At 42.0% G+C, this 15,817-nt stretch overlaps 2 protein-coding genes across 2 annotated transcripts in view; one reads left to right on the top strand and one right to left on the bottom strand.

The window, feature by feature from the left end:
- Positions 1-5,233: 5,233 nt before the first annotated feature.
- On the bottom strand, positions 5,234-13,340 carry ppm1kb (protein phosphatase, Mg2+/Mn2+ dependent 1Kb). Its single transcript, XM_071407569.1, has 7 exons — positions 13,188-13,340; positions 11,587-12,150; positions 11,264-11,364; positions 9,489-9,648; positions 9,113-9,257; positions 8,236-8,370; positions 5,234-7,783 (listed from the first exon to the last, which is right to left on the bottom strand). Exons 2-7 carry the CDS (start codon positions 12,042-12,044, stop codon positions 7,652-7,654), a joined length of 1,131 nt encoding a protein of 376 aa, XP_071263670.1. The 5' UTR covers positions 12,045-12,150; positions 13,188-13,340; the 3' UTR covers positions 5,234-7,651.
- A 288-nt stretch (positions 13,341-13,628) lies between these two features.
- LOC139579746 (E3 ubiquitin-protein ligase HERC2-like) overlaps positions 13,629-15,817 on the top strand; it is a 34,367-nt gene continuing 32,178 nt past the window's right edge. The window contains 5 exon segments of the mRNA XM_071408568.1: positions 13,629-13,893; positions 14,399-14,555; positions 14,703-14,785; positions 15,211-15,438; positions 15,581-15,672. Of these exon segments, the coding sequence (XP_071264669.1) occupies positions 13,674-13,893; positions 14,399-14,555; positions 14,703-14,785; positions 15,211-15,438; positions 15,581-15,672 (780 nt within the window). The 5' untranslated portion in view covers positions 13,629-13,673.

Below are 15,817 nucleotides of genomic sequence, written 5' to 3'. Positions count from 1 at the left end.
CAGGACATTGGCAAATAAGCATGGGCAAATAAGCATTTCTTAATTATTGCCACATTTTCAAAAGTACCCCATTCTCTTTCAATCGCTCTCACTCGTATCTAGAGCACAACCCCAATGATTGAGATCATCTCTAAACTGATATTTCAGGACTATGAATTACACTTAATTAAAGTGGATTTCAATAGAAAATTAAATAAATTGAAAGGACTGTATAAAAATGACTATATTTATACTGTTTGTCACACTGTGTATTCACATAGGCCTACTGTATTCTTCGCATAGCTCATTGTAATATATCTCGGGCTATTGCTTTACATTGATTGCATTTTGTTACACTGTTTATTATTTATACATTGGATTCTCGACATAGCTCACTGTATCTACTGCGTCCGAGGTGACACCACAGGTCCCAAAGTAGCGTGGCAAAAATATAATACAATTCTGAGGCCCGTAGTTTTACCTAATCTGGTAACCTAATCAGGTAAAACTCCGGACCTTAAATGGTATGACGTAATTAATCTGTTGTAAAAAGGTTTCATATGGGCTATGATGGGACCAGAGTTTTTCTAATCATGTCAAATGTTTTTTTTAAACTCCTGGAAAAACTCCTGGCCTTGATGAGGATGAAAACCCTGTCAAACTACAGCAACCTTGTATTTGTTCATATTAATTATACATGAATTACGTTTTAAAGGACTAGGGGGTTTCCTCGACACAGACACAGAGAAAGCAACATGATTGGACAATAAAACTCACATGGCTGAGCTTGCTTTATGCAGGTTTGCATCGTGTAGTACTGCCCAATGGTAGGCCTAATTAAAAATGTATTCACAGTCTATAGACTATGCAGCTGCTGTTGTTAGTAGCCCAGTCTAGAGTTGATCAGACTGAAAAATAGTATCGTTTCCATGCAATACATCATGTCAGATCGCTAATGTTTAGCTATTTAGACTGCTACATGTATGTAACAGTTTTTGTTTGTGTCGGCATTTATGTAACAGTTTTTGCTTGTGTAGGGGGAGTGATGTGTTATCAAGCTTGCTAAATACCAGATGAAAGTAGAGAGCGCGCCTTGAGCTATCGCGCGCCCTGCGATTTTCGTGAATCAAGACACGCAAAGCGCTGCAGCAGCACTCAGATATGAAGGACATAAACATTGTGTGCGAGTTGACAAATCGTTTTAATGCTAAGCGTCGATATATTTTATTAAACTAAATAATTTGCTTCTACACTTGATTAAAAAGTGCTGTGGCAAATACAGCCTCCTCCTCGCCACAAGTTTTCCTGTGGCCCTGACTGCTGTAGGTCTCTACATATCATTCTAAGTAGTCTATATATTTTTGGTGTATATAGGCATAGATTGCATTTGGATTACTGATACAGTGTTATTTGGGTTGTCAACTGGATTCGTTCTGACGTTCGTGATTTCTTGTTTTTGATGATTATTTATGTAGACCTACTTGTTAGACATTTTTGCTGCACTGTTAGGCGCGATAGTAACTGCTGCTGGGAAGCAATCACTTCAAAACATTTCAGTAATCACACACATACTAATTTATATCTTTCATAAAGACAAAACAACATATTCCTATTCTACACTTCCTAAACAAACACATCCAGAGTATCACATACCAATATACGTAAGATATGTCTGGAACGCAGTCCCTCACAGTCAACACCATAAACTAGTAATGGCAAAGGCCCAACTATGTTGACTCAGTGTAACACCTCATACTTTGCTCAGGAATGACCACAGCTGTCTCTTTAGAGAAGAGGAAAGGTGACGATGACAATTCATGCTAATACATATTGAGGAAACAAGCAGAGAGAGCTGGAGTCACCAGTTTTGTCGGCATTATGACAACTCTCTCACAACATCACGTATCTCAGTAGCCAAGACAAGGAGGGACCCAGGGTGCATATTTGTACCCGTGGTGTGTGTGTTTGTGACTTATTTCTGGTTTGCATTTTATGTGGTTGTGTAAACATGGGCTTAGCTGATAAGAGAAAAGGGAGGGTAAGGTAAGGTATAAGAAAGTAAATACTTCCCAGTTACAGTCGGAAATCATCAATCAATTCATAACCAGTTTCATAACGCCAGATTATGACAATTATGAAACAGTCCATCAGCATTTCATAACATTTTGAAAAAGGACAAATAAATACAAAAATCAGTTTCCCCATCAAATTGTTGTTGATATTTCAATTCAGAACAAGTTCATAAAGTAAAAATATATACATTTTACTAGAGACTATGACGATGGTATCAAAATCTAATCAAATCAAAGTTTATTGGATACAGGTGTACAGTAGTGAAACGCTTACTCGCCAACTCTCCTCGACAATTAAGTACAATATCAATATCAATCAAGAATCAAATGCCAAATAAAAAGTTTTAAAAAAGCAAGTAGCAAAAAAAGCTGAAGGTGAAAAAAGAAATTAAAAACTCTTTGAGATGTATTATATACAGTAGGATTGATAAAATATGCTATGTCAAATTATGATGACTATTATACAAGTAGTAAAGTGAGACGTGACTTGGCTTCTCTGTATACATCAATGATGTCGCTCTCGCTGCTGGTGATTCTCTGATCCACCTCTACGCAGACGACACCATTCTGTATACTTCTGGCCCTTCTTTGGACACGGTGTTAACAAGCCTCCAGACGAGCTTCAATGCCATACAACTCTCCTTCCGTGGTCTCCAACTGCTCTTAAATGCAAGCAAAACTAAATTCATGCTCTTCAACCGATCGCTGCCCGCACCCGCCCGCCTGTCTAGCATCACTACTCTGGACGGTTCTGACTTAGAATACGTGGACAACTACAAATACCTAGGTGTCTGGTTAGACTGTAAACTCTCCTTCCAGACTCACATTAAGCATCTACAATCCAAAAGTATGTCTAGAATCGGCTTCCTATTTCGCAACAAAGCCTCCTTCACCCATGCTGCCAAACATACCCTCTTAAAACTGACCATCCTACCGATCCTTGACTTCGGCGATGTAATTTACAAAATAGCCCCCAACACTCTACTCAGCAAACTGGATGCAGTCTATCACAGTGTCATCCGTTTTGTCACCAAAGCCCCATTTACTACCCACCACTGCGACCTGTATGCTCTCGTTGGCTGGCCCTCGCTTCATATTCGTCGCCAAACCCACTGGCCCAGGTCATCTATAAGTCTTTGCTAGGTAATGCCCTGCATTGTCTCAGCTCACCGGTCACCATAGCAGCACCCACCCGTAGCACGCGCTCCAGCAGTTATATTTCACTGGTCACCCCCAAAGCCAACTCCTACTATGGCCGCCTCTCCTTCCAGTTCTCTGCTACCAATGACTGGAATGAATTGCAAAAATCACTGAAGCTGGAGACATATCTCCCTCACTAACTTTAAGCATCAGCTGTCAGAGCAGCTTACCGATCACTGCACCTGTACATAGCCCATCTGTAAATAGCCCACCCAACTACCTCATCCCCATGTTATTTTTTGTTGTTGTTGCTCCTTTGCACCCCAGTATCTCTACTCGCACATTCATCTTCTGCACATCTATCACTCCAGTGTTTAATTGCTAAATTGTAATTATTTCACCACTATGACCTATTTATTGCAATACCTCCCTAATCTTACTACATTTGCACACACTGTATATATACTTTTCTATTGTGTTATTGACTATACGCTTGTTTATCCCATGTGTAACTCTGTGTTGTTTGTGTCGCACTGCTTTGCTCTATCTTGGCCAGGTCGCAGTTGTAAATGAGAACTTGTTCTCAACTGGCCTACCTGGTTAAATAAAGGTGAAAAAAGAAAGAAAAAAAAGTAGCTTACATAAAGTTATAATGATAATAATAATAATACAAGGTAACAAATAGCAAGAGGGGTGATACAATCTATTTAATTGACAAAAGGATACAGCAGGTGTAGAAAACAGTTGTTTGGTGGAGATATTCTATATTTGGTCCAAAGTGCAAGGGATATGCAAGAGGCACTCCCTGACAAAACAAACCAGAATTTTCATGAGCATTCGTGAGACTGACTGATGCATGCGTGCATACATGAGGCGAGCCCGCACGCCAATGTACACCATAGCTAGAAGCGTTCCCACCCACATCAACTCTGATACATATCTGAAGACTGCATGAGGGCACAGGTGAATGTGAACTTCCATAACCTACAGATGTAGGATCTTGACGTGAACTATATTGGTCACGGCAAAAATAATCTGTAGTTATTAGCTGGCCAAAAGTAGGTTACATGAAAAGTGCGATACTGTTAATTTAACAGTGTGTTAGTGAATTTATGTAAATCACAAAGTTCATCTGCATTTCCTATGGTGCAGGAAAATTCTCAGCAACAAAAGTGATCAAATTAAGATACACTTGTAGGATGAGATTACTTAATAAAATTTCAGACAACTCCTACTGAGAAACTGATGGTTGAGGTTGTCCGATTCCTTTTTTCAGGTACAGCAGCAGCTCTTGACTATTGACTTCAACCTGCTCGTTTCTCCTACCGCCCATAGTTTCTTGTCAAGAGATTCCTACCTCCAATGGTTCCAATCGACACTCATGTCACTAGCTACAATAGTGACATCTACTGGACAATAACGTTGGAAAATGTACACAAATGAAGAAATTTTTCATATTTCATTATTTATTTGGATAAATATTTAACTGTCGACCACATGGACATCAACGGCATGCGAGAATAGGAGTGACAGTCCATTAAGTCAGTATTGACAGTAAAACATGTACTAGAGCTAGACACATCTAGTAAAAACAGTCAGAAGAGTTTAAAGGAATAGGCACACAGAAGTTCAGCTGAATATGGTTTCATACACTACAGCAGGGTTCCCCAACTAGCGGTAGTTTTATTTCCCCCCCCCCCCAAGCTCTGAGCAAAAAAAACAAATATATACATTATTTTTTTTCATTGTTGAACATAGACTGTACAAACACAATGAAAACAGCTACAAGTGATTTTAATTTAAGAAAGGATTGCAAGGTTTGAAATTATGTTTGTTTTAGTCAAACATATTCTTGCGGTCAATTTGCAGACTACAAATTTGTAATTATGTTCCACCCCCCCCGACCATACGCTCACGATAACAATCAGCCCCCAGCTGAATCTAGTTGATGACCCCTGCACTACAGTATACAACATGAACAATCTGAAGTAAAATACAGACATAATAAAACCAACAAACATGTAGGAAGGCTGGTGAGAAACTTAGTATGCAAGATTTTAATTATGAGAACTCAGAGGAAACTAATACTCATTACAAATGGAGAATAAATAGATGTTCACATCATGAGAGAACGGACAAACAAACAGTGTACAAGGAAAACCTAAAATGGTGGATAGATACATTCATGGATTGTAAATACTCACATTCACGGTAATATTTAACAGTATAGCTGTTACATGTACATAAGTATTCCTGACTTGGATAGACAGCAAAAAATACAACTGTGGCTTTAATGCACATCAACGCAGCATTACATTATAACAACCTGGAAGCACCATAAGTGAGATATCAATGCGAATTACAGTCAAGTTGTGGTTAGCTTCGATCACTGTTTGTGCTCTAATTTTAGATCAAGTTATTTTACAACTTCTTGCATTTGAGTCACTGACAGCGTTTTAAAACAGACATTCACATTTCACATATTTGTTGGTTAGCTGTCTCCTTTGTTCATTGTTGCATATAAAAGGTTCCCTATGGAAAAGCATATTTGATTACAAGTGCAATACAAGTGATATTTTAGCCACTTCATTTCAACAACTAGAGGACAAGGGACAAACTATAAAATAGTAAGTGAGCAATTTTAGATTTTTCTTTCTAAAAAATTTAATATATTTGAACTGTAACACTTAAAAATAGTACACTGACGGTTTTCCTGCAATCAAAACATATACATAAATATAACTATGTACAAACTCACAAAATACAAATTACTTCTGTACCCAAGTTGAGAACATCTTAAATGCCAGTATGGTTATCAGATATACACCATTTTACACTTTCTTCTGTTGTTCCAAGTCCCTATCACCAAAATAAACAAAGGCTCTCCCACATTAAGTTGTTCGACCTGTTTGTTGTCAATAAAAACTGGCTTGTTGTCAATAAAGATAATATTTTGGAATGCTATGGGTTGAAGTCATTTTCGAGCCAAACGACCATGAACTGTGTTTACACTAAACTACTAAGTACCATTAGACCACAGCTCAATATATAGCGCTACCTCAAAGTGATGCTCCAAAGGCTTTGCATAATATAACCCAGTAGTTTTGAAAGAAGTGATCACGAGCCAAAACGGGTCACTGAAGATTGTGCACAATTGTGTACAATGTCATCGTACAATATGTTACGAATTTCTAAGTGCTTAAGATCTAGGACTGCATCTTTAAGGCTTGTGCAACTGGGGCATCAATGCATTCTGTGGCTCCCGAGGGCCCAATATGATTGTAGAACAGGGAGAAGTAACACATTCCATACTGCATGTGCCCATCTATTACAAGACTTTGGGCTTTTGCCATCATTTGACTGGCTCTCTTTCTCTGTGTATTACAGTATCTACACACAGCTTTTCCTTCTACCATGCTGAAATTATAGAAACGCAGAGATTCAAATAGTGGTCCTTTTAACACGTCTTGACTGCAGTGTGTGTGAGCATTTTCCTATTAGACGGATATGAATTTGTACATATTGGTCAATGATAACCCTGTACTATAAGCAGCGCCTTACTGTACCCAAAATCCCCATTCTGAGAAGTTTGTCCTGAACTCAATACTGACAATTGCTTCACGCGAAGAGACAGACTAAAACTGTTGTTCAGAACAAAACAAAGAAGCACCACAGCACAGTGATATCCACTAACAAGTACAGCGGATGAATTAGACGCATTGAAACAAATTAGTTCAACATCATCTGGAAATAAAAAAGTGCGTTGTTGATTTCTCAGAATAACTTCCTACCAAAAACATTCTCCATGACATGCAAGTAAGAAGCACTTTCCCCCAAGTTTTCATAGACAAAGCTAATTAACGTCTGGTTTGCCTTACTTGGCACAATGCAAATTACTTACACACAATGAAGAATAAGGTAAGTTCTTAGGCTTCAAGCTTCCACCAAGTCGATGGCTTTCTACTGCAACCTTGTTTGCGTCCAAAATGGCACCTAATTCCCTATGTAGTGCACTATGTTCGGCGGTCAAAAGTAGTGCACTATATAGGGAATAGGCTGCGATTTTGGAGGAAGTGAAAAGGACGTGTTCCTTGTTAAGTGCACATAATGAGTCAACAGCCTTTCTGTAGAACAGGCTCAAAAATACGGGATTATTATCAGTAAAATGGCATGTCATTGTTCCTAAGGCATCGGTTCTTGGTTAGCTGTGCTTTTCCCCTGCATGTCTTGAACAGGCCCGCCCTGTGTGGAGACTATTGCACATCGATAAGGTCCACAGGAATCTCCCTCCCCATTCCCCTTCAAGTCTGCTTCGATCAAAGTTATCCATAACTACAGAGCTCAGATCAGATTACACTCCCCAAGCCCTAACCTTCACCATTAGGGGTGGGAAACATAAACTGACACTAGATTAGTGTCTAGGGGTAACTTGGTACTAATGACTACCTGGGTCCACCTGTTCAGGCCCAGCGGCCGCTGGACACGAAGCTGCGGCTGAAGGAGTAGCTGGTCTCTGAGTTCTTCTGTTTCCCCCAGGCTCCGAAGGGAACCACGATAATGGTGCTGTTGTCCTCTGAGCCGTACTGAAGTGCCTGGGAGAGGAGAGACACCGCCACTAATAATGAACATTTGTCTCAATGTTTAACTGTTTCTTTAAATAGCCAGGAGACATATTTATTTGACAATCCATTGAGATTATTATACAGTGCCATGGAGTTCCTTTGAACTCATTAATTTGCTAGACTTACATTACATATCTCTGCTTCAACAATTTCAAAAATCCCTGCTGCTCTTTGGGATAGATGTTACCCCTACACCCTAAGTCAGTGTTTCCTAAACTCAGTCCTTGGGACCCTAAGGGGTGCACGCTTTGGTTGTTGCCCTAGCACTACACAGCTGAATCAAATAACCAACTAATCATCAAGCTTTGATCATTTCAATCAGCTGTGGGCAAAAAACAAAACGTGCACCCCTTGGGGTCCGGAGGACTGAGTTTGGGAAAAGCTGCCCTAGGGGCTGTGGTGGCTCAAAGTGACCACCCTACCTGCTCTGAGATCCTCTGGGCGGCCTCTTTGGGGTCGTGGCACTGGTTGATGACATCACAGATCTCCTGGCTGTTCATGATGAAGTTGATGCCGTCTGTGGTCAGCGCCAGGAACGAGTCGTGGACGTGATGCAGCTAGAAAAAAAATTATGTTAATACCTTATTGTCAGATGTCTACAGACAGACCATGACACAAGCCAGAGATTAAGCCAGACAGGCTCCAGTGATAGAGGAAACACATTTGCCCTTCGGAGCTTAATCTGTCATTGTTCTGCGCACCCGCAGGCTAAAGACGTGATAAACCCTGCCAAGATGACCCAAACACCTCGGGGCACAAAATGACCCAAACTGAGTGACAGACAAGGGCTAATTCCAACCTATTCCCCATCCAGTGGACTACTTTTGTCCAGCCCTGTGTGGATCTGCTCAAAATGAATGCACTATATTAGGTTCTGGTAGAGCTGGGCGATATGGACAAAAATCCATATGATGATAAATGTACAAAATTTTCACGACAACAATAAATTGAATGATAAGTTTATAACAATGTGCACCAGTTACTTTTTTACATTACCCTTAAAACTACTACTTTCAATGTTCTGGCCATCACTGTCCCGTTAGCAATAGCCCATATTAGCAGAGTTATTTTATTTCAAACGTCATATTCCTCTAGTAACTGCTACTTATCGCTGTTATCAATATCAGTAACATGTCCTCCAGAAATGGTCGGTGTCGATAATTGTCAGTTTTTCTTCCCAGCTCTAGGTCCAGGTCAAAAGTAGTGCACTTCATAGGGAATAAAGTGTAATTTGAGATGTATACACTCTGATAGTGCACAGTAGATCATTTCTCTGAGGTGGTGACAGCAGACACTCACTGATATTCTCTTGGTCTCTGGCTCAGCGATCACCCCGGTGCTCTTGAGGTCAAAGTCCCCGATGGCGCGTGTCATGGCTAACCTGCCGTTGACGTGGGGCTGCCCCAGACTGTTCCAGGTCACCCAGCCACCGCTCTTCTTTATCCTGGAGGTAGAGAAAGACAGACAGGTGGTTTTAAAGCACGGGAAAGGGCTCTTAAATGACTTACGTAGAATTGTTCAAACTTATAGTAAGATCTTAATCCATAGTACTTAGCACATTTCTATTAGTGTCCGATGTGATGGATAAAGCATGCCTCCTGCAACTCCCAACCTTACAGCTACCAACAAATGAATATCAGATCAAGTCTTTCTCGAGCCTGGATATCTGCCGTACCTCTCCTTCTCGTCCTTCCTCTCGGGGGTGTGGTCCGAGGTGAGTTTGAGGGCCTTGGCCTTGCGGCAGAGCATGGCGCGGCTGTCCCCCACGCTGCCCACCACCAGCTCTATACCGTCCCTCAGCAGTGCCACCGTGGCCGTGGAGCCAGCGCTCACCACTACACCAGGAAGTAGAGGGAAACACGTCAGGGGGGCAAACACATCTGAAGACCACACACACACAACTGTAAGGCCAGACACACACAGCTAACAAGCAACACACAGAGCTGACAATCATCATATTATGGTAAACTTGTTTCTCAAAACACACAATGAATTATTCAGATACATGCTCAAAATGTATTCTCACACATTCACAGCATAGGTGGCACGTGACACACACTCATGAGTCATACTCCACAACATGAGAACAGAATGGAGGGGGAGGTTACTAGTCTAAACAAAAAGGATGGCTGAAGAGACAGAGAGAGTCAGACAGACATGCATGTCAGACTGTTTTAGGGTTACAGAAACAGAATGAGAGCAACTACAGTACAGTCAGTGGAACTTTGGATCTCTGACCAGTGGTGTCATACAAAAATGTCAAGTTACAATGAGTGACCTAATATACAGTCCTATATACAGTGTACTGGCCCATGGCAGAATACAGAAAGCAGCAGTGACAGACATGCATCCTTTAGAATCAGATAGCGCTTATCAGGACTATCACCATGGTGATCAAATATATAGGTGAGAGCTCTAGGCTAATGCCTCTCAATAATTAAGTGTATAACACTTCAAATTTCACAACTAAGTTTCTATGTGTCATGTTTTGTACACATGGTGATTTGTGTTTTGTTCCCTCTTGGGTGTCCTTAGCAACCATTTGCATGGTAACAGCCTACAGTTTCTGATTTTACAATGATCCTTATACAGCTGTTCAAATCAACTTGTGTGAGAGAAATAGAAAAGGAGAGAGGAGAGAGAAAGATGAGGAACCTTCCAGTAGTCCAGGATAGGACCCGCTGGACTCTCCATTATCTAGCCCCCCTTCTCCTTCCAAAAAGGTGCCTGGTGCCTCCAGCTCTTAGCTGGCTCCGCTGCTGTCGTAAATAACATGCACACACACACACAGGGCATATTGGGACATTTCACGCCGTCTGTGGCTGACATTTTGGCCACACACTCAAGCTAAACTGATTGACTGTCACCATCTTGGCGGTTAAACTAGGCCTTTCTCAGAGAAAACGGTTGATATTCTATGACTGCTAACATCTGGGTCTCCAGGCGACCTTTACAAAAGAAAATGGCTGCCAAAGGAACTGAAGGTAAACTTGATCCAGTATCTTGGAAGGGTGCATGCACTACAAGAGGACAACCCTGATTCTTATCTGCAGGGCATCCAGTGGAGTTGTTTGTTTAGAATGCTTGTCTGCCACATGCATGTCCTAACCTGTGCTTTGCAGTCTGAGAAAGGTGACCCTGGGTATTAATGTTTAGCTTTCACAGCACTGGAGGCAGTGACTGAAAATTCACGTTAGCTCCATTTAGGATCGGTTAAGTCATCATAGCTCTTGGCAGAGCAGTCACATTGATAAGTTAGGCTATTCATTAATATTTCAGCACAAGCTAATCTAAAGACTTTAGCTTCAAAACTAGGTGAAGTTTAACATAAAAACAAAAACTCAGTGCGGTCTACGTACATTGTCAGTACAGAGAGAGTCTATATACATTGTCAGTACAGAGACAGTCTATCTACATTCCCTGACGTGTAACATCACAGACGGAACCTACCATGAGGGAAGAAGTGGAGGTGTCTTGCCAAGGCTTTGTCCAGCTCAAGGAATGCTTTAGTAAGAACAACTTCCAGATTGTCCTCCTCTGCTACAAGATCCCTGAAATAACACCAAAACACATTCAATCAATCAGATTCATTACCTGCCATCTCATTGGTCTCAGCCTGACCTCTTAAGAGATTTTGCAAGTATAAAAAGGATAAAAACTAAATTGAAGTGCATTTTTCTCCAGTCCATTCAACAAACATTAGGCCCTAAACTGATCCTACAGGCCAATGCCCTGACTAAACACAGATCATAAAACCCAGCCAGATGACTTACTTAATGTACTTCTCCATGTACTTGTCGCAGAAGTCTGCCGCCTCAGGCCCTCCGTGGCCGTCGAACACGGCAAAGTAGAGGATATTGTCTGTCATCTGGGAGACCTGGAAGCGGTCCTCGTTCTCCCGCCGGTGGCCGATGAGCGAGGCGCAGCCCACCTTGGACAGGCTGACCTTGGGGATGGGCTTGCCGTACTTGATGGAGGGCGACAGGTTGATGGGCTCGTCTATGCGGTTGTCCCAGATGCCGAACGAGTCCCAGGTGGTAGGCTTGCCGCTGCTGTCCGGGTCAAAGCGCGTGTTGCTGGCCCGCAGCAGGCCCAGGTGGAGAGGCCGTTGGAGGGGGAGGTCATCCTGCAGGGGTAGGACACTCACTAGGGCTGTCTGGAGGAAACCCCTTTGTCGCATGGCCTGAGTCCCCCCCGACCGGGCCAGGTGGATGAGAGCGGAGGCTGACATGGTCACCAACCCAGCAACAGCAGCAGACGATTCCTCGCGGGGAGAGAGATCCTCTGGCCAACAACACAGGTTACCCTAGAGCAGAGTCTTCTGGACTGCAAATAGGCTAACAATTGGGGAAGAATGATAGATGGATATTAGATTGAATGTCAGCTTTCCTAGGCCTGCTGTGTTCTGCCAGCTATAGAGTGGCTGCGTTCCAATAGATGTCATGGGAATGGATGGTGGCTGGATTGATATTTCTATGTTTGTTGATGCAGGATACTCTCTCTCTCTTCCTGTGTCTCTCGACTCCATACAACAGAAAATGCATGTGAAATAGCCTACTTAATTAAATGTTCTTCTCTATTCCATATGTAGGCCTAACCACATCTTAAGATAGGTTACGTGGAACTTTATAGTGCAGTTTTAAGGCCTCGGTCATCATTGGTCTAACATGCCAAGCTGTAAGTGTCAGGGTGCTTCACTTGCTGTGTTGCCGATATTTCTTCTTTGTCACACCTGTCCTGAAGCATTCTGAACATTTGTCAGAATCAGTTGATAAAATAATGCAGTTATCACTTATCGTTAACTGGTGCAGCTAAAGAGCATGAACACTAGACAGGAGTCAACAGCACATGTTAATTTATTACAGCTGAATAAATAAATATCTAATTATTCAAAATATTTCAGAAGGCTCATTAACAGGCATGCACAAAAGTATACATAGATTGAAAAAAATAAATAATGATTGACAATGTTAACGTTAGTCCATTACTGCAGCGAATTTTTCTAATGTCAACACAAACTTGACCAACGCGCATGACGCAACACCATATCCCATAATGAACAAGCTAGCTTGCTAACTAGCAACCAAACAAGTTACTGCTTGGCTAACGTTAGTTAGATAGCTGCAGTGCTGTGCATAATGTTAACTAATAGTTTCGCCAACGACCCCTGTTTATTTCATCACACTAACATTAAATAGTAAGGATAGACGATAAAGTATTCCTAATTTGACACTATTGTTTAGCTCATTTGCTAGGTAGAGCTATGCTAACAGCAGCTAGCAAAATAATTCATGATTTGCGCAGCCTATCTCCCGCCCTTGGACAACAATCACATTTCTTCGGTATTTCTCTGCAGAAAATGTTGTATTCTTACCTTTAACTCTTTACAACGTCTTCGTATATGTTGCAAAAGCTGCACAGCGTACAGTTAAATTAATCAACAGTGTCCGTGTGTTGAGTGCTGAACGATATCAAACAAGAAGAGGAACTGCGCCTGTCACCCGCGCAGCGCGAATCAGCATGCTGGAAACATTTACGCCTCCCTCCCACCCGGTTGTCACTAGTTACCACAGCCACAAAGTCATTGGCTAAAATGAATGAAAACAGAAAATAGCTTTTTGGTCTTAATTTAAGGTTATGGTTAGGTATGAGGATAAGGTTAGGGAAAGGTTTAAAGTCAGATCTTAAGAAGATAAATTGTAGAAATAGTTGGGGTTTAGACACAATTATGACTTTATGGATGTGGTAACTAGTAGCTCACTCTCTCTCTCTCTCTCACACACACACACACACACGTAGAGCCCAATATAGCCAACCTATGTGGACTACACTTTAGTCATCAGTCAATCATCACATCATCATGTTCTGCTGGGGAGACGGTTCGAGTGGACAGTTTGGTCTAAACTTTGAGAATGTGTCTGTTCCGATAGCAGGGAATATATTCTCTGATAAAGTCACAGAAATTGTTTGTGGGGAGCAACACACTTTATTTCTCACGGTAGATGGCAGGATCCTATCATGCGGGCGCAACTCAAAGGGACAACTTGGTAGACAGAAGAACAGAGATTCAAAACTACCAGGTAATACATCATTTAATTATATCTGACTATTTGGGTGCAAGGATCGCTATGTAGGCTAGTTCAGATTAAAGCGCTGCTAAAAGGATGCTTGCTTCTGAATTATTTTATTCTTTATCATTATGGTAACATTTTCTGTTCACTATATTGTTCATAATTACAGATTATATTAAAATGTGTAGTAGCCTATATTTAGCCTAGTGAACTTTACCACAACTTTCAGAAATTGGTACGCTATCCCTCAATAAAACTACAACATCGGCTCACAGTTGAGTTTCAGTTTCGTTTCTCCTTCCAAATCAGAGGAACGAAGGTGAACTGTTGCTATGTTCACAGGCATCATAAACAAATTATTAAAGTCAATCAAAACAATTGCACACCTCGGTGAACTCATTTATCATCAGGGTGTTAAACTGGCCTAGTGGCACCAGGGAATCCAAATGTAATGGTATTTAACCCTTTCCAAGACATGGGACTTCCAAATAAAACTGTGTTCTACCCGTTTCAGCCCCAGTGGAGGGTCTGGGGGCAGTGGTCTCTGTGGCTTGTGGTCAGGACCACTCTGTAGCTGTGTGCGTGTCAGGACAGGTGTACTCCTGGGGGGCAGGGGGTGAGGGACAGCTGGGCATCGCCCTTACTACTGTCTCCAAAGTCCCCAGGCCAAGGCAAGGAAACCTCAACTTCAACTTGAAATAGATCTTGATAGTGAAATATCATCCATGATTTACATTGTCAAGTAATGAGAGCTCTCTTGGATTCCACTGATCACTAACAAAGACAATATGTACTACATGTCTTCTTTTTTCTCACAGACCAGTTCCAATACCTTCGCCCTTGCCGATAACAGTGATACAGGTTGCTTGTGGAAATTCCCATTCTTTGGCCCTGACTAAAGGTATAACATACTGTACCTACTGATGTATCTCACACAGACTACATTCCATCTAAACTATGATAACCACATGCATCAGTTAGAAAAAAAGGTGCTGTCTTAAACCTAAAAGGGTTATTCAGCAGTCCCAATAGGAAAACCCATTGGATAACTGTTTTTGGTTAAAGGTAGAACCCTTTTGGGTTCCATGTAGAACCAGAGGGTTCTACATGGTTCTACTTGGAACCCAAAAGGGTTATACCTGGAACCAAAAAGGGTTCTACCTGGAACCAAAAGGGTTATCCTATGAGGACAGCCGAAGAACCCTTTTGGAGCCCTTGTTTATAAGAGTGTACATCAAAAGGGCAGTGAGATGATATTTACACAATTGGTTAGGAAAGACTCTGGAATTGTTGTGATGTAATATGTAATTTCTTTGTCTTCTACAGGAGGACAGGTGTTCTCATGGGGTCTGAACAGTCATGGACAGCTGGGCCTGGGGAAGGGAGTCCATCTGCAGCCCATACCTTCCCTGGTGCTCTCCCTCATAGGGGTCCCAGTGACCCAGGTAGCAGCCGGAGGAACCCACACTCTGGCCCTCACCCTCCCAGGCCTGGTCTACTGCTGTGGGGCGAACAGGGCTGGGCAGCTGGGACTCAACCGTGTGGATGAGAAAGGTACTACGGCACTCTACCTCTCTTCGTAAGCTACTTGTATAAAAAGTTCATTTGAACTTGGATTCCTTTGTTATAACCACTAAGTCATTTTACAGAAGTATTATGAGTGGGAACATTGTATGATGCTTGTTCCCCCTGCCAGGCCGGTTCAACATCTGTGCTGTGCCTGCTCTCAGAGTCTTGGGGGTTTCCTTCATCAGCTGTGGAGAGGCGCATTCTGCTGTTCTCACCAAGGTATCATACTATTACTGTGGAGAGGGACACTTCTGTTCTCACCAAGGTATCATACTATTACTGTGGAGAGGGACACTGCTGTTCTCACCGAGGTATCATACTATTACTGTGGAGAGGGACACTGCTGTTCTCAACAAGGGAGATG

The sequence above is a fragment of the Salvelinus alpinus genome, chromosome 6 (assembly GCF_045679555.1).
Source record: "Salvelinus alpinus chromosome 6, SLU_Salpinus.1, whole genome shotgun sequence".
Lineage (NCBI taxonomy): Eukaryota > Metazoa > Chordata > Actinopteri > Salmoniformes > Salmonidae > Salvelinus > Salvelinus alpinus.
This window is presented reverse-complemented; position numbering and strand designations above follow the sequence as displayed.